At 43.4% G+C, this 19,317-nt stretch overlaps 1 protein-coding gene across 3 annotated transcripts in view; it reads left to right on the top strand.

The window, feature by feature from the left end:
- LOC125770631 (segmentation protein cap'n'collar) overlaps positions 1-18,673 on the top strand; it is a 39,295-nt gene extending 20,622 nt beyond the window's left edge. For all 3 annotated transcript variants that reach the window (XM_049440487.1, XM_049440485.1, XM_049440488.1), the window contains 7 exons: positions 737-843; positions 924-1,373; positions 9,469-9,633; positions 9,733-9,957; positions 10,157-10,250; positions 13,843-15,323; positions 15,411-18,673. In XM_049440487.1, coding sequence (XP_049296444.1) covers positions 737-843; positions 924-1,373; positions 9,469-9,633; positions 9,733-9,957; positions 10,157-10,250; positions 13,843-15,323; positions 15,411-15,908 — 3,020 coding nt within the window. In that variant the 3' untranslated portion in view covers positions 15,909-18,673. The remainder of the gene's footprint in view (positions 1-736; positions 844-923; positions 1,374-9,468; positions 9,634-9,732; positions 9,958-10,156; positions 10,251-13,842; positions 15,324-15,410) is intronic.
- The last annotated feature ends 644 nt before the right edge of the window (positions 18,674-19,317 follow it).

Below are 19,317 nucleotides of genomic sequence, written 5' to 3'. Positions count from 1 at the left end.
AGGGGGAAAAATACAACACATACACACACAAACATAGTGTTATTTCGTGGGGGGTTGGTGCACACGATTGCCAGGGAAATAAAACAGGCGTACAAAATTAAAGTTGATGGAAAGACCTTCATTACGCCCGACAGCGGTGGTGGCGGGATTGTGCGATAGAATCGTGATGAAAAAGGAATAATTTCAATCTTCTTTAATCAAACGCACATCGCACAGCACGTTCTTTACTCTGAACGTACGTATTAGATTGAGGCTGGCATTGCTATTAAAGATTTCATGAAAAAAAATGTCAAATAAATTAAAAACCTTGTTGACTTGCTGGAATGCGCAATTCAAACTAATCGTTTGATAACTGTTGCAAATTTCAACCATTTTGTAGCAAATCTTTTCGTCGAAGCAACTGGGAATTTTCAATTCTAAATAATATATGTAAAAGGTGAAGAAAAAAATTAAACTGAGAAATTGAATATTAAAAACCGATCTTTATTTAAGATCGCTGATGCGAAGCTTAATGTCTGATATTATATTACATTTGTTGTATTTGAAAAATGTGTTCATTTAGGTTGTAGTTTCAAATGGACCTTTCGAACGTTGGTCTAAATGTGTCTTTAATTTAATGAATGACAATTAAGAGCTAGTGTAGGCTGAGAATAGGGTAAATGTTTAACCTCTGTACGTCTGTAATGGCTGGTTCTATATTACCTTTTCTTTCCCCCTCCTCATTCTTGCAATCTAGGCGAGTACGTTTTGAACAGTTCGGACATAGATAACAGTCTGCCACCACCGTTGGCAGACTTATTTCTGGAGGAAGGCCTAACGCTACCGGACCTCGGCGAAACAGTGGTAAGAGCAAGAGCGCACTGACCGAAATACGCACGCAACAGTTTTGACTGACATCCGCAAATAACAATCGCAATCTACAGGTGGACACAATCGACGACGTTCCCTTGGACGACGGCGAAAACGTGAAACATCAAACCGAGAGTCACGAAGAGCAGGAAATTGCTGAGGTGCAGCGCATCGAGCGGGAACTGCAGCGGGTTTCGGTGGATGAGAATTGTCTAGGTGCCGCTTCCGGTTCGACGAACGCTGCTGACGGCAACTGTGACGATACCGGTGAGAACCTCGGCACGGTAAACGATACGGTCGCGGACACGGCGACGTCCGACGAAGGTCTTGACGAAGACGCACCGGTGACCGATGATCTAGAGGATCTGCTTTGCGACATGATGATACAAACGTCGTCCCACTTTCAACACACGCGCCAGAACACACAAGGCTACGGCCATGGCGCCATGAGCAGCTTCCGGCAAACAGCGACGGGGGGATCTGGTTACCATCACCACCATCATCACCATCACCATCATCATCAGGTAGGTAGGGGAGGCGTATCATTTGCGAATTCGTGTGTGTCTGTTATGGTAAGAATTCAAATGAAGGCTTGGGCAATTTTGCGACTGCAGTGAGCTAGATCAAACAACGTTTGAAGTCATTTTAGCAAATGTTTTGTTTCCCATTGAAACAGAAATGGAAATTATGTTTCAATGGAACAGGCTGATATTGAGGAGCTTCATAGCACGAATAGAACCACTTTTGATATTTTTTGTTTGGTCTCTAATAGAAGACAAAAAGCGACTATCAAAATAATTAAAATTAGCCATTTGTCATGAAGTGCTCAACAGTAATATATTTTAATATCATTTTCTTTATTTAATTTGCAGCAATCAAAGCAAAGTAATTTTGTGTTTTACTGACAGTGGGATTAGGATCGATGGGTATAAAAACGCAACACACTGACTTACAATTTGTCAATTTGTCTTACGCTTTGACAACGATCGTATTAAAAGCTTGTCAAAATGTTAGCTATGCCCATTAAGGTGACCTTTCTTTTACCTTGTCCGGATCATATCATAGTGCATCCTACTGTTTGGTCGGTTTGGAATTTTTTTCTTCAACGATCTATCTGTTTGATATTGACAGCTACAGTGTGCGATAAAAAATTATCACTAAACGATGTTACAGTGGCCACAGCAAAGAAGTACCCTGCATCTAGCGATCCCGACCGCCTAGGAAGACAAAACATGCCTTTCTTGTACCCATCAACGCATATTTAGCGTACGTTATTGATCGTTTTGTATGTAGTCTTTGTGTCGCTACCGATAAAAAAAAACCCGATCACCAACAAACATTTGGATGGTCGGTTCCTTTCTTTGCTTTTTTAGCTTTCTTCCATATCCTCCTTACGATCGATTAGCGTGATCTACCGCCAGAGAGTGTGTGATGATCGATGATCGATTTGTGTGCGTGATCGCTACAAGCAACAGCATCCGAGCACGGCCCAAACGTGGGTGGATATTGTCCCCGAGTAGAGAAAGGTAATAAATTATCCCGTTTTAAGATACACCGCACCGGGTATCTAGGATAAGGGGATAGGTCCCCGATGCATTCACACTGCATGATTTCTTCGGGTTTTCGCAACCCGAACGTCGGTAGTGTAATCCTTTTATGCATAAAAAAATGATGTGCCCTGACGTGTTTACAATTAATCATTAAATTGCCACTAAAAGCCAACCGTACCGGCGCGCATCCATTCGGAACAGTGCACTGTTCCCCGGTGCCGCTGCACCTTTTGCGTGTGCTCTTTGCCGAAGAAAGCAGCGGCCGGTGGGACCTAGAAAACGAACGAGGAAAAAAGGGATGTTATCCGCAAATGTTATCTCCTGTTGTTGCGGTCCTACAGGCATCCCGGGGAGGTGTCTAGAGAGAGCTCTCACCGAACGAAAGCACTCTGGGTGCTGGCTACTGATGTGCCTTTGTATGTGTGCATAATGTGTTTAATTCTTCTTCGCCCCGGCCATAAATGAGGGATGACAAGTGGGTCGCATGAAGGGACGAAACGGGCTGAAAGTGCTGAGAATCGTATCTGGCAGAAGGAAAGCACAGGTTGCGGCCGATTGTTGCACTTGTCTGCGGTTGTGTTGTGGTGTCCCGTTCCTTGGTTTTTGGGCGTTTGACGGCCCCGGTAGAACGGTGGTAATGGAACCGCGAAGAAGATGGGCCTTTCAGTCAGAAAGGTAAGATTTAATCGATGTGAGGCTTCCCGGGAAAACTACACGAGCGCCTGAACCGGAACAACAGTTGTGTACCTGTTCCCCATCTAATAGTGGTGATGGTGATGATCCTACATGTGTATACGGTGACATGTGCACAAGAATGGAATGGGACAATAAAACAACAAATGGGACTAGCATCGGGGGTACTTTGCTACCAGCAGGAACAGCCATGCATCATTCGATTATCACTCGGTGTGTGAAAATGGGCCCATCCCGAGGAAAGGTGGGAAAAAGGAGCACAATTGGATGAATTATTGCCACTTGCTACTGGTTTTGAGGTTGGGAGGATTGCTTTATTGCTTACTGCACCGTGCGAGACGATGAACTGGAGCGCTGCATCGCTTCATGTCTGCGGTTGGACTGTGTTTGGATAAGAAAGCTGTCAATGAGAAGTGAAGAAATTTGCATTTATTTGTTGCTTTTGTTTCAATGTTTATATTGGAAAGAGTAGCAAATAGTTCTCTTAGATGACAGATTTGTTTCCGAATTTTTCACATGGTTTTGTTTTTATTGCAATTTGGACAACACGAATCAAAAGTTAATAAGTTTCTGAAGTCTGGTGTTTAAAAGTGATTTACAGGTGTTGCAAGTACAAGTGGCAAAGTTGAAGCCATTTCTGAATTATTTGCTGAAGAGCTGGAATTCTTCACATTTGGAACGTTTTGCAATCTGAAGCTGATTCTGTGCTAAACTTTCCGAAAGAAGAAAATAATCGTTCAGACCGGGATTAATTGCAAGATTCAGAAAGATTGGAAAGATTTCATATCTTCCGCTACTCAATTCAGTTTTAATTTGACAAGTATCAAAAAAATTGTTCCAACTTTACCACTTGAGCTCAAAGACACGGTAGCACCATTGTTGACTTCTTCAATGTTTGCCGTCGTCGATTTAGGAGTTCCCCTGTGTCAAATCACGTTTCGACCTATCATTTCCGAGTAAGACGGCTAACTCCAGACATTAAAAGAATCTGGATAAACGGAATTGTGCTGTATAGAAAATAATTTAATTATTACTTGCAAAACATTCTTTATTACTGGAAATTCCTTTTACAAAATGGCGACGATTAAATAATAACCTGCCACTGAAGATGGGAAATAATTCTAAAGAAGACGCAAGAAACCGTGCTAAAACCGGTGCAATCGTAATTTGTGTTCATTACATTTGGCCTTTTGTCGTGTTTTGGGTTTTTTTTACATTCCTTAGCACCATCTGCAAAGTGCAACACTTGCTCACGGTTTGTCTGAACTCCCGCCTGTGCACCGTGGTCGCCACTCGAACAAAAGGCATTGCCTCGTAAGAAGGTTGATTTGTTGTTCTTTTTTTTTTATTTTTTGGGGTAAAGAATTTTAAGGAGGATAAGTTTTTTTTTACTTGTAAGTAACTGCCGTACCTCGTCGTCGCAATAGGCAACGTTCTGTACATTTCCGTCACCATAATTATGGTTGTTGGTGCTTTTTGAAACGTCCAACGTGTGGATTGTTCATTCGCTTTGAGAATCTGAAAACTTTGACTCGTTTTCCCCCTGTGATTACGGAATGTGCCGGCCGGGGAATGGTGGTTAAGGGCTGCCAGTCTCTCTCAGCGCGCGCGCGCACATACACTAACCTGTCGAGAGGCCTAGAACGCGCGGGACAACGATCGGGAGTACCGAAGAATAGCAATAATAATAGCACCGCGGTGAGTGGGAGCGAAGGCAAAAAGAATAACAAAAAAAAAACAGAGATGATTTCGATTGATTTTAAAAACGCATTAAGTAAGAGTGCCTGCGGTGAGAGGGTACAGCCCGCAAAGGCCCCTTAACCAATCCGCACCTGAAAGGGCCAATGAGAGCTGAGAAGGAGATCACAACCGGCACTGGTCAGAATGTATGAAGCCAAATGGATACGCAGAAGACACCGGACAAGCGAGAACGCGATGGTTTGAAAATGAAGTCGAAACGAGTACGTCTGCCGTGCGCAAAAGGATCGATCGGATCGATCTGTTCCTGTGTGGGGCAAAGTAGCGTGGCCGTGTATTATTGTTACTTGGTTGTTTTGTTTTTTTTTCCACTGGGTGACTTCCACCGTATGCCCTACATTATACGGGCCCAAGAAAAAAGGGAAGATACGATCTCGTGAAAGCAGTAATAACACTGAACGGGGGAAAAAAATTACCAAAACTCCAGACAAATCTATCTCGCTCGCTCGTGCAGCGTCTTCGATTCCATTCGTGCATCCTTAAGAAAGATGGAGACTCGATCCGGACGAAGCAGAAGCGCACTTGGCCAGCAGCGCGAAAACCCTGTAAACCCCGGCACAGCCGCAACAAGTGTTGTTGTTTTTAAAGTAAACTTTCAAGCTTACTTGCTGCCTTTGGGAGCGCTTTGCTGTGTTATTCTACGCAGCAGAATTCCCAGTATGCTTGTTACGGACGGCTACGGGCAACAACAACAAAAAGGATGTCAGAGAGAATGTCCTTTTGGGCAAGTGTTATTTTATCCCCCATTCTGAAAAGGAACATCACCGTACGAGCTTAGCAGGCAAAAGATGAAGTTGTGCACTGACCGGTGTCGGCCGCGAGTCGAACGAGACAGGAGATGTTCAAGATCATGAGTTCTTGGGCTTTTTTCTTCTCTCTATCGTTATACCATCCCCGGTTTGGACAATTTGGAGTGAAATTATGGATGGAAGATGGACAAGCTATTTCACAAGTACTTGAGCACTTTGGTTATTTATTTATTTTAGTTTTTCGCTCGGTTTTATCCGGTGTTCGATCCGGTGCTTATTCCACTTAAGCCGGTTATCCTTGCGTCCCATCGACGAGAGTCATTTGCTCAAACGTCTTTTTTATGTTAAAAGTTTTCGTGTAAGAAATGAAAGAATTTCTATTAGAATAATTTTTAGACCGAAATATTCGGAAATATTTAATAACGAATGGACATTGCACAAACCTTTAATTGGGCTCTTGTTTTGGTGTCTGAAGCCATGTTTAAGATATTTCACAACATTATGTGATATCGTTACTCTAGCAACCGTACATTAAAACAACGGTTTACAATATAAGATCGTTTTTTTTCTTATTTGAGTTTGTTTCAAATTAAAAACATTGCACTACACAGTTTCCGTCATTCGTCCCATTTTTCGTTGACTTGTTTAATGCTGCAAAAAAAGCTTTTATGGCGGGAGGGCAATTATACGGTGATCAATTTTATTTTTACAACGACCGTTCTATCAACGAACCCTTCCGCACACCGCTATCACCGTAGACGGATTGAGTGATTTGACGTTAAACGCCGTGCTATGCAAAGTTCATCAGGAACGTGACCGAAATTTGAACCTCTTCGCAACCAAACAAAAACACATACACATATGCCCACCCGAGACAAGAAGGTACAAGCTGTTAAAGCAAACAAAACAAATTGATTTCAATATGTTTTAACGCCACCAATTGTGTTGCTGTGAGTGTATTTGTGGTTTTTTTTTTGTTAAATGTTCTTGTGTCTCGATTGAAGAGAAAAAAAAAATCTACAAATCAATCTTTGCAACAAAATCATGAACAATTACCAGCATCGGTAAGATAATGTGTGCCCCAAAACAAAACAAAACAAAAAGAACGAACAAAAATCGAAACACAATTACAAATCAACTGCCAATAGGGTAACAAACAAAAAAAAGCGCACACGGGACCGACGAGACGTCAAGTTCACGATCAAGTGGACCATGTGTAGCGCGTTTTATCTTGCGTGCGTTGTACAGCACGCAGATCATACATTCATACGGAAGACTTGTACGCAACGGCAGACAGCGAACGTACGCATCCAACGCGGCGCAGTACGATTATTAGAAAAAGATGCAACGAGATTGGTAGCGGGGGGGAAAAAAAACAAGCGAGATAGAAGTTGATATGCAAAACCGCGTGCGACGATTGCGTGAAGCCTTTTCCGCCTGGTACACTTGGATCCTACCGGTCAGTACAGCATCAACACCACGCAAATGGAACTGAAAAGTTTGTGGCTTCTGGGTGCGCAACAAACAAACGAAGGGAAAAAACAGCACACAAACACACACACACGCCACCATTCGGAACGATCGCGTACGCGCAAGAACTTTACATCGAAGGGAAGAGAGAAAGAGAGATAGAGAGAGAGAACAAGAGACATGACAACGTGTACCGCTTGCTGTGTTGTTGTGAAGCTGCTGATGAGAGTTTGGCAGAGCTGTTTAGTTGAATTTCGTCTTGTGTTCTGTTAACACAGTGTTGTTGTAGTACAAGGGTTTAGGATTGTTTTCGTTTTCCCTCGGTAGTTGTTCCCGGCAAAGGCATCGAGTTGTATCCCTTCTTCATCTTGCTACGAGAATGCTAATGGACCTAGCACGTGGACGAAGGTATTTGATCGTTTGCAATGGTGGTACTCGGTGGTGCTTACCATTAACTAAATGCTATCTTAAAGATGCTTTTGAAGATCTTTTTGGGTGAATGCTTTTATTTCTAATTTTCATTAAGGTAATAGTAAACATAATTTTCTGTTTTACTGCACCTTCGATCGATTATAAATTTTATTGGAGGATTTTAAAATACTGATTTTTTATACATTCCATGCGTGCACTGTACATTTTAAGTTTTGCTAAAGTAAACCACCATCCAAAAGGCTTGACCTTTCCTCATCCTCTACACAATCGTGTGTGAGATTTTTTTTATTGTTCACTTTATTCTTAGTTCAAAATTCTGTACCCAACCAAAACCGATCGCGCCTTCATCATCATCATCGGTCGTGTCCGCCTTGTGTTGTATGTACGACCTGTCTTTCAATCGCGATTGTTGTTGTTTTTTGCTTGTGCTTCACCCAACTGAAGACTTCCTTCTCTGTGCCCTCATCTGACTATACAGACGCGATGCTGTGTGTGTGTATATATACGGGATTGTGTTCGTACTGTGAGTCAGGGGCAACAGTAGAAAAAAAGAGGAGTATTGTACAACAAGCAAACAAAAAAAAAAACAGGCGCATGATGGAAGATTATTTCCAGACAATTTGTTTTGTTTTGTTTTTTTTTGCTCAAGATATACAAACTAATCTTTGCCTTGTGGTGTAACTCTGCTGGTGGAAGGATCGTAGCTTTTACCCCTGTTTTTTGTTCTTGCGTACGTGTGACGTGTTTGACGTACTTCGCTAAGTAAGAATGGGTGTCACATTAGTTGTACATGATAGTTAGGCAACATATTTTTCTATATTGTATAAGAAACTCCTTACACCACTAATCGTTCGAGAAGAATAATTGCCTTCCAGGAGCGAAATGAGTCGATGCTAGCCGATAATGAACTGGACCAATGCACGCAATTGTAGCCTGGAAGGCACTGGAAATGGCACAATACTTGTAAATACTGCTTAAACAAACATGTTATCAATCATTCGGTGCAAACGATTTGCACGTGCGTGTGTTTCTTTTTTTTCGAAAACGCGCGAATGGATAAATTGCAGATACTGACTCTCGCAAATCTCTCTGTGTGTGTTTTTTTGTTGTCTTCTTTTCGCCTATAGACAACACACTTCCTTACTAATGAGTGGCTAATTATACAGCTGTTATTGCAGTAATAATGAAAACTAAGGGGTAGCAACTAAAAAAAAGTAAACAGTGCGGGGCTATCCGTGGACTAAACGCTTCCGATTCATGCGTACACCGAAGTACACTGTCCGGTAGATCATACAGCCCTTTGCTTTACCCCTATAATAAAGCGTGCCTCCCCAACATCAACCTTGCCAAATGCAAACGGGCGTTGCGGCGGAGTAAAGTGCAACCCCCTAGGCTTGTAACATCCCCATTTGGCGGTGGGTCAGTCATCAAATTCGATTCCCTGTTCGAATTTGGCGTAACCACAGTGTGTGTGTGTGTATGTTCGTTCCGTCTGTTGGCTCCCCAGCTTGGGAGGATCTACCATACAATCAGCCCATCGTTGTGTAGTGGCCGCACGATCGCTTGACATTGTAAATGTGTGACGTGACCTTGGTGGTAGCGTAAAATTAGAGAGCAAATGATATACAATTAATTTGTTCTAATGTGACCCGTGCCACCGGAGAGGGAGGGTGCATATGTTAGGTGAGGGAAGGAAGGGAGGAAAGGGTCGCTTTGTCGTTTATGTGTCGCGACATGGTGACATCCCTTTGCTTTGAAGTGTGTGCTTTTCTTGTCATTTTTTGTTCATGTATCACAAGGGTTAAGTAGCGAAATATTTAACAATTGTGAAAAGTAAGCAAATACACAGTTCAAATTTGTGTATTACACATGTTCCTACAACTAAAACTTTATTTCCCACCTATGTGTGGAGCTTTGTTCTAAAAAATATTGTAATAATATTCTCTATGTTTGTTCTTCCTTTACAGTCTCGTGTACCGTTGAGTCGAGCAGTTTCGATGGAACAGCGCTGGCAGGATTTGGCCAATCTGCTTAGTTTTCCACCCGGAATGGGAGTAGGCATGGGTGTCGCCGATATGCCACCGTCCCATCCGTCGCATGCACACTACCCATCGCACTATCCATCCTATCAGGTAGGTTTTCGCCCAATTGTCAGCAATCTTCGACTGAACGGCTATAGTGCCACTTTCAACGCTCATCTGTTCAACGATTTTACCTTTCTCTACTTTTAGCCGAGCGGAGCGATTGCAGGACCGCAGCATGGCCAGTATCACCATCCGTCGCATGCTGCCGTGTTGCAGAATGCATCGCTGGCCGATATATCACCGGCCCAACCACATTACGGTGCAAACCTGGGATCGGCCGTCGCCACCAGCATGCATCTTACGAACTCGACGTCCGAAACGGATGCCGGCACGTCCGGGTACAAAATGGATCCTGAGATGATGTACTACTCGGTAAGTGGATCCAGCCCGAATGGCTGGAATGTTTTGCCTCGGCATATTGGCGCTAGTTATGGTCGCATTAGCATTACTCACACCCCATTCCGCAATCATCGTGAGTGACAATAATCACCACCCTCATCATCATTATTAGTTGTCTCGATCGATAAGTAATCGTGAGTCCTTTTCTATCTCGCATACCTCTCCTTGCCAGAACACATCGTCGGAAATGAATCACACCGATGGCTTTTTGAATTCCATTCTGAACGATGAAGATTTGCAGCTGATGGATATCGCCGTCAACGAAGGTAAGTGTGGATGTTGTGTGGCGGGTACACCGCCGGGACAGATCGGTTGATTGAGTGATTATAGATGCCACACGTCCATAATGTACGGCATGGTCGCATAATGAAGGTCGCGCCTGCCTGGCTGCGACGGTTGTGGCCGGTTGGAAATGATTTTCGCCGGCGGACTACGTGTTCTGTGGAATGAGAATTGATCAAAAAAGAGACTTTATCGTCCGAGACAAGGCTCGGTTAGTGTTACACCGAACTACGGCGATCAATATATTGCTTCAAGTGAGATAAATGTGTCGCGTTGGCCTGGCCTCCACACTTGGTCAATGAAAATGGGTCTTATCTTATCCGTTCCATTACGTTGCGAAAACTGGTGTGGTTAAAAAATAGAATTACCTCAAATGGTACCTATACGCGTGTGAAGCGTTACTTGCGCTTTAAAAGCATTGTGTGTTCTAAATAATGACACTTCAAAATTGTTTTCCCGTACAACTTCATGCTGCTGATCCGTAAATTGTAATGCAGCATAATGCATGTTGCACTTATAGTATATATTTAATACAGTATTTAATGTACTGTGTGAATACGCAAATAACTGTAAAACATTCTACATCTTTTTTTAAATTAATATACCATTGAACCATTGATAAAAAGTTATAGAACGCGATATGAATTTTCCGAATGAAGAAGAACTCAGAATTTGGAACGCTCACTTATGTAAAACAGAGACTTGTCCCATTTCTAGAATAGATTGGAGTCAAGAAGGAAATAACTGAAATTTCGTTCATAGGAATTGCGTGGAACTTATATTACTTTGATAGAACTCAATTACACATTTCCACAAAGTTCTCAGTTTGTATTAAATTTTTATTCCGACAAACGATGCCATTTTGGATGCGTTTATTGTCTTTTCAATTGTTGTTCCTACGTATCCGTCGTATTGAGACTCGAACACGGAGGTTGACGGTTTTTTTTCGTGATGATGTGTTAGATAAAGAAACAAAAACAAACAAAACAGAAGGCAAATGATAATTTTTACCGACAAAGCCAAATTTTTCCAATTACTACAACCATCTAAATTCCCCTCTGTGTATCGTACTGGAACGACAGACGGGCGATAGAAAAAGTTCTTCCATTTAAAAAAGTATAGAAAGCGAGCTCCCAAGAACTTTGCGTGCAAAGCGAATGAAAAATAGAACAAACTCCACAGCATAATTAAACGTACCATCCATACTCATATCGGACCAATGAGGCACCCGTAGGTTTGTCAGATGAAAAATGAAACACAAACGAAAGCTCAAGTCATGTTTCGGGACTCTAACCCTCCCAATCGCCGAACTGTTCTGTAGCGTTTATGTGTGAAACCTAAAGAACTAATTTTTATTCGGCTTCAATATTCCCATCACCCATCGCCACCACCACGCGTCATCGTAATCGTAGTCCCGTCGGTTTCATACGCCGACAGGACTTGAAAACTGCCATCTCATTCGGAGCCGGTTCTGTGTTCTGTTTTTTTTTGGTTGTAGAAATAGAACCATCCGGTGCCACAGGATATTATGGAGACGGTTGCCACTATACCGTCCCTGCTGCTGTTTTACCAGTGCGATGAAAAGCGGTAGACAATGTTTAATAGGCTTAAGAAGTAATCTATAGTCGGAAAAGGAAACCCTCACTCGCAGGGATCCTTCTTTCAGCACACATGTATCTTTATTTCTCAGGCATGCTCGTACGTTATTTCTATTCAAAAAATAGATTTAAAAATTTCTTAGATGAGAGAAAAAAATGGCTCCCAAAAAATGATTTCAAACCGACGTAATGAAAATGTCGGGTGCTGACATATTTGATCATTAATTTCGAACCGTTATCCTTTTTTCGTTTGAATGCGAATGTGTGTGGTACGTGATGATAAAAATGTTCGAAGATTTACTACTACTACTACTGGCGACTTTGACCCGACATAACGCGTCATTTCTCTACGTGTTACGCGTGCGATTGCGTTAAAGTAGAAGCAAGGAAAATACACACAAAGCCCTAACAAATTTAACTGGCTGGTCCGTCATCCCACCCGCACATAAACATGGCTAATGCGTGTGTGTGTGTGTTTGTATGGTGTGGTCAAAAGATAAGATAATGATAAGACTCTTTACACTCCGGTACACAACCGCCTGATGAAGTCGTTTCCCGCAAAATAGAATAGACTCGATCGGTTCGAAATGGGAGTTTGCGTATGTACCAATTGTTGATGAAAGGAAAACGGACAAAACAGTACGTGAATGTCCGTTGGCCCGACTGTGGTATGTGTGTGGTGTGAAGGGCACGTGCAGCGAGCGGGCGGGAGCGAGCGCGCGCTTTCCGGTTCGCGTTACGCATTGCAGACAACGTTCTTTCTTGGCTGCCATCCGTTGCGCTACTGTTGCGCCATCTAGGTGTGAACGTTAGAAGCTAGTGAAGGTGTTGTGTAGGATCATCGCGGTTTTGCTTTAAGTGAAATTGTACTTAAAATTTAAATACACACAGAGATAAAGGAAAGGAAATGATTCACACTGTGCAAATCGGTTAATCATGCTGTTCCGGCAGCGTGTGTTTGTATTAATCGTTCGTGAAAAGTTTCAGTGCATAGCGCAGACCTTCGAGTTCAGTAATACTGTGTAACGCACGTTATACGCAAATTTAACCAGCCGAACTAGTGGTAAAATAAAAACTAGCAGTAAATTATGTACGCATCACCGAATGACTCAGCGGGTTTGTGTGTGGCCGCGTTTGTTTCGCGATAGAGTCGGCATTACCTCGGGCTCTGCTAGATCGCACGGCATGGTGCGATATCGTGGTTACGTTCGCGACACACGATAGATATGAATTGGCTGTGTGCATTCTTGTCAGCGTGTAGGAAGTCTCCCTTTCGCTTTCGTGCAGAGAGGTGTGCGTAGACAACAGAACAGGAGAAACAGCACAGATAATCTATGCCGTTCCTTACCGCTTAGGTGTGCATGTTGGTGGACGGACGGACGTGGAGTTTCTTATCACAACGCGAACGAAAAGGAGTGTGGATAGCGAAACGATATTAGCCAAAAATACGCACCGTGTTAACAACGGTGACTGAAAACCGATTCTCGCCCCGTGTGTGCAAGTCATCATTATTTACTACTCAGCATTATTACCCTTTTGGCAGTTGGCAGTGCGTTCCCTTGGTGTTAAATCAATCTAGTAGCCAACTCTGGAAGCCAACTATCCTTAACCCCGGCATAGTTCGTTGTGCCTTTGCTGCTGGGGTTACCACGCAATGCCAGGTGTTGGGCAATGTGTGATGTTTTTGTTTGTAAACTTCGATCTGCTAAATTACACTACACACAAAGACGACGTTGTGTACGTTACAGTTTGCCGGTAACGCGGTTTAGGTAGTGTGAGAAGATATAGTGTAGTGCAACACATTCGCGTAACGGCAGAGCCATGCTGTCACCGTACGCATTTCTTGGTAAATAAGTGAAAACATGCGTGTATGCATTTTAATGTTACTAGTGATTACAATCATTTCACTGGGATTTTATGTGACTATGAGTCTCGTGCTTAATCCTGTGTTTTTGTTTTCTCGCCGCTTCCCGTTTAGGTATGTACACCATGCGAATGCTAGAGCACAATGGAACAGCCGGAAACAATGGAGCGTCGGGAATGTTGGGCGTATCGGCCGGCGGGGCTTCGAATCTGGTGAATCATGGTGCCCATCCGCATCATCATCTTTCGCTTATGTCGTCCGCTAGCGCTACCGGTGCTGTGGGCGGTAATCTACAGAATGCCATGAATGTTAGTGCACTAGTCAACGGTTCGTCCTCGTCGTCTGCTTCATCCGGCGCTTCGTCGGGCCTCACCGGAAGTGGTGGTGGTGCCAGCAGTGGTGCTACAGGTGCACTGGCCGGTTCCGGTACGCCGGGCGATCGGCTCGATGCGTCCAGTGACAGTGCGGTCAGCTCGATGGGTTCGGAACGCGTCCCATCGCTGTCGGATGGTGAGTGGGGTGACGGTGGCAGTGACAGTGCGCAGGAATACCACAATGGGAAGTACGGTGGACCGTACGATTACAGCTACAACCAAACGAACGGAGGTGGCCCACCGAGTCGGATGGGTGAACATGGCACACGGCAGGCACCGCCGGTAGCACAGAAGAAACATCACATGTTTGCGAAGCGCTACTTCCAAGAGCAAAACACAACGACGGTACCGTCGATTCATCCCTCACCGAACGGGGCCGGTGTTCCGACGGGTCCGAATACGGCCGCTGGTCAAGCGACGGGGCTGGATGGTAGTGCGCCTGGTGCGGGTGGTGGAGGCACTGGTGCGACCGGAGGTGTTTTGTTGCCAACGGCGATCAAGTACGAGTACGATTACATGAACGTAGTGGGACCAGCGACAGCAACGATCGGCGGCCCACTAGACGGTGCAGCCAAGCAGGAAGATCATCAATCGCATCTGCAGCATCATCACAACGGTAGCCACCACGAATCGTCGGCAGCGGCAGCAGCGGCCGCAGCCGCCCTAACCGACATGAAGTATCCGTACGGAATCGATTTCCCACGCAGCCATCACGCATCGACGATGGGCCGCACGCTGCAGCCCCAGGATATGATACATCACAACCACACGTACACACTGCCGTTCGCTACACCGAACGGTGGTACGGCGCATCAGGGCACCAAGCCACAAACGCGCGACAAATCACGTTCGCTGCATAGCCGCAAGGCGGAAGAGGAACATCTGACGCGCGACGAGAAGCGTGCCCGAGCGCTGCAGATTCCCATCCCGGTGCACGACATCATCAATCTGCCGATGGACGAGTTTAACGAGCGGCTGTCCAAGTACGATCTGAGCGAAACCCAACTTTCTCTCATCCGGGACATCCGAAGGAGGGGTAAGAACAAGGTCGCGGCCCAGAACTGTCGCAAGCGCAAGCTCGACCAGATCGTTACGCTCGCGGACGAGGTGAAGGACATGAAGATGCGCAAGGAGCGGCTGATGCGCGACCGTGAGATGGTACTATCCGAGCACAAGAAGATACGGGAGAAATTTTCCATGCTGTATCGGCACGTGTTTCAGGTAGGCATTTTCAGCAGCTATTTTTAGTGTAATTTCCTGCAATTACATTTCTTACATTTCGCTCGTTTTTTTTTTTTGCTTTTTTAGAACCTCCGTGACGCTGATGGTAATCCTTACTCGCAGGAACATTACAGCCTGCAGCAGAGTGCCGACGGTGCGGTGGTACTAGTGCCGCGCAATTCCGAGCGCCCAACCGGTGGCCCAAACCATCTGAACAATGGCACGAATGGTACGGCGAACGGTGGTTCGCTCCATCCATCGCTACACCATTCCCTAACATCATCTGCTGGCACACACGGACACCATCACGGTCACCACCATCATCATCATCCTAATCTGCATCAACATCTGCAACATCACGGACTCCTCGGGGGTTCGTCGTCGATGGGCGGTGTTGGTATCACGACCGGTGGTACGATGAACGGTTCGATGAGCGGTAGCCTTTCCGCAAACAGCACCAATGGCAATAACAGTAGTAGTAGCAGCGGTGGTGGTAGTGGAAATGGTAGCGTAACGGCGGGAAGCAGTATGAATGGGACAGCATCGACAACCGCTGCCATAGTGCATCAGCGCACGAAGGAGTAGTGTCTTCTCCGGTGTTGGAGAGATGCTACTTCAATTGGTTTGATTGCTTGCTTCTGCCGCGCCCATAAATGAAGGAAAGAGCGGAAATTGGGAAGCAACCAGGGGTTACGAAGGAAATATTGCCCCGCTTGGGTGGAGTATTGTGGAAAAGATATTTCGAGCCTGCAATAGTTTGCCAGTTCGCCGTAACCACGTGTATCGTGTCGTACCAAGGCTGGCTGTTCCGCTTGTTAACAACTAGATGGCATTGCTCTTCGTCCGGTCAGTCCGCTGGTCTGAGATCTGGATATGGATATGGTTCTGATTCTGTTTTAAAGAAGAAGACGGCATTTAAATCGCGTGGAACGATGGAAGATCGAACGTGCAGCACTTACAGACGTTACCATTTAAATGTAACGCACCGCGTACTTTTATTAACGCATTGATTTGAACGTCAAGGATGGTGGAAAGTTAAAGGAAAATGGCTTCTAGTGAGGGAAATGGGGATAAATATAATATTTTCACACTACTGTTAGCCGCATGCGCAACTAGAAGGATGGATTAGCCTTTCACTAGCCTTTTGAGCGCTTCTGTTTTTTTATTTTTTGATTCGGTACCCTTCAGTATAAACATTTCTGATGGACACCAACACGTGAATATAGTAGCAAAACACACTTTAGTACAGATTGGTGCTAAACAAAAGTGTACTAAAAAAGTAGCGATGGGGGCAGCACTTGGGTGTTGTGTTTTTGTTGTGTGTCTTTTGTTTGCAAAGCGCAACAAGGATTCAAAAACGCAGAAAAAGAAAAAGATTTTGCTACGAGGTTCTCCAAACCAAAAACCCGTAAGCCTATTTATCATCACGTTATTAATGTTATTAACAAATTATCGCTATTTATCAGCTTATCCAAACCTGTACATACATTCCCCGCCTATTCCGCCGTGTACAACATTGATTGGAGTTCCTTTCGTTCTGTTTCTGTCCCCTACCCAAAACAATCATGCAAGAAAACAAAAAACTTTGCCAAGTTTGCCGAGTTGACCTCATAGTTTACGAATGGTAAACTTTGTTTTGGTTGTAAACGTTTTATCATGGTACATTCAGCACAACACAACAACAGTAAAAAAAGGTTTACAGCAAGGGCTAGACTGAAGTAAAACAAACGCACCATTTGTTGTGGTGTACGGTATGAAGCTGAAGACAAACAACAATCTGTGAGAAGCCCTCAGTATAGGAAGGCAGTAATGGCAGTTGTAGCACTAGTGCTTGGAAATATTGTTTCGTTCACGTACCGTAACGCACGCAACGAAGGGCACGAAGGGGTGCTAATAGGGACAGAGCGAGAGTGTCTATCACTGCGATTGCTAATGCAAAGCATAAGCATTACTGAAAGCTTAAAGCAATCCGTATGCAAATGCATATTTGGAAGCATTATTGCTGTTGCGGTGCAAGTGCAATGAGCTGCCGCTGTTGCCGATGCTGGCATTAGCTCTATTTTAAGTACCTTTTCCTACCTAACATAACAATTCTGCTGCGACTACTATTTTTATGATGCTGTTGCTGAATCGTACCGAAACACAGATGTGATGGATAGTTTTGTTTATTTTTTTTATTATTACATTTAGTATTAGTTTTAAATATTCTGTAAATATACAATTATACATTAACATTAGGGGCAGTAAGTGAATACAAACCTAGCTTTCCATACAGTAGCGGTAATAAGATAACTAGGGAGAATGCAGTATGAATGCATCCAGCTGTGTGCAGAGCCTGTAGTAGAAGGTTAAGGGTGAACAAGTGAGACAAGGGAAATGCAATATTGGAAGAAATTGTAAAATAATATTTCAAAAACACACATACACACAAGAGGAAAATAGCTGCAACGAATATAAGTTGCTATTTACTAAACGGTGGGGTTTTTACTTTAGTAGAGCTTTAATAATTAAGCGAATGTAACAATAACGTTGGGCAAAGGTGGGTAGGTGCGAATGGTCGCAGAGAGAAAGTACACAAACCAGTAGTAAGCAGAAAGCATGTAAAAACAAAAGATGATCCATCACCACACTGTGTGTAGTTATCGGTTCGTTTCGTGGTTTCACTTTGAATAGCGACGGATAAAAGGATAGCATTTTTGTGTGTGTTTTGCTAGTGAACATAACTAACAATGAACTGATTTTGTTTCGTTCGAGACGCTCTGTTGTTTATTATTTTCGGTTTGATGCACCTAGCGACTTGCATACATATGCGTATATAAGTATATATAAACAGCAGGGAATCAGAAATTACCAGCAAAACACTGTTGCGCACATGCGAAACAACATCAACAATGATGATGTATGTAGAGCAGGCTTTGCTCATTACAACGATTTATACGCGTTTAAAGTGTCCCCAGAATATATGCAAATATATATTATATATTACTATAGAGAGATGATGTGATCCAACAGATGAGACAGCATCATCATCATCATCATCATCACACACAAAGGGTGCAAATGGATGTTTAGAAGATTTGGTGTAATATATACCAAATGTGTGTATAATGTCTGCGGTGTGAGATCCGTCCGGGCAGCTAAAATTGATCGGGCGCCACCACCCAGCAGCATTGCTACATGTAGCTTTTGTTTTTGTTTTGTGTATTGTTTCATCTTAGGCTTTGGTTGTTCTTGTAAGCTTTGGATTGTGGTCAAACAAAAACTATCTTACGATAAGTGCGAAGAAATCAAATTATCTTACTTTGTTGTGTACATAAGCAAACTGAAAATAAAACAAACACAAAACTCAACTCGAAATGTCTTTTTTTCTAATTGTATTGCTGCGATTCCATTCCAATCTCTAAAAACGATTTTTCAACACCAAGAGAGCATCCAAGGTATCACTCATTTCTCATATTTCCGTCATATTAGTATTAGTGCTCTTGTTATTTTGCTAAAATCAGCCAAAAACGATTCTTCAACAGCAAGAGAGTATCCAACGGAGGAGGTAAGACTGAATTTGTGGAAATGAACTTCTTTTCGCTCAAATAACGATTTAAATTAAAAAAAGTATAAAAAATAACAAAAAAATTTCAACAAAATTTTCAACTCGAAAATTTCATAAGGCTTACCCCTTACGATTTTTTTGAGCAATTTTGCAAAAAAAATTAAATTGTTTTATTTTCATGCGAAATTGTTACAATAAGTTTCTTTTCACTCAAATAATGCTTTAAATAAAAAAAGAATAAAAAATAATAATAAAATTTAAAAAATCTGTAAATTTGCCAATCTCCTAAGGCTCATTTTGCAACAAATTTTGCCTATAACTTGGTCGGTATCCAACGGATCGCCAATCTTTAACTTGTGGTCGATAGATGGCACCGATGGCTACATTTTCTTCTTGAACGGCCATACCGTCAGATGTCTGTGCCAGAAGTTATTCAGGGAACCAAGT

This window comes from Anopheles funestus, chromosome 3RL (assembly GCF_943734845.2).
Source record: "Anopheles funestus chromosome 3RL, idAnoFuneDA-416_04, whole genome shotgun sequence".
NCBI lineage: Eukaryota > Metazoa > Arthropoda > Insecta > Diptera > Culicidae > Anopheles > Anopheles funestus.
This window is presented reverse-complemented; position numbering and strand designations above follow the sequence as displayed.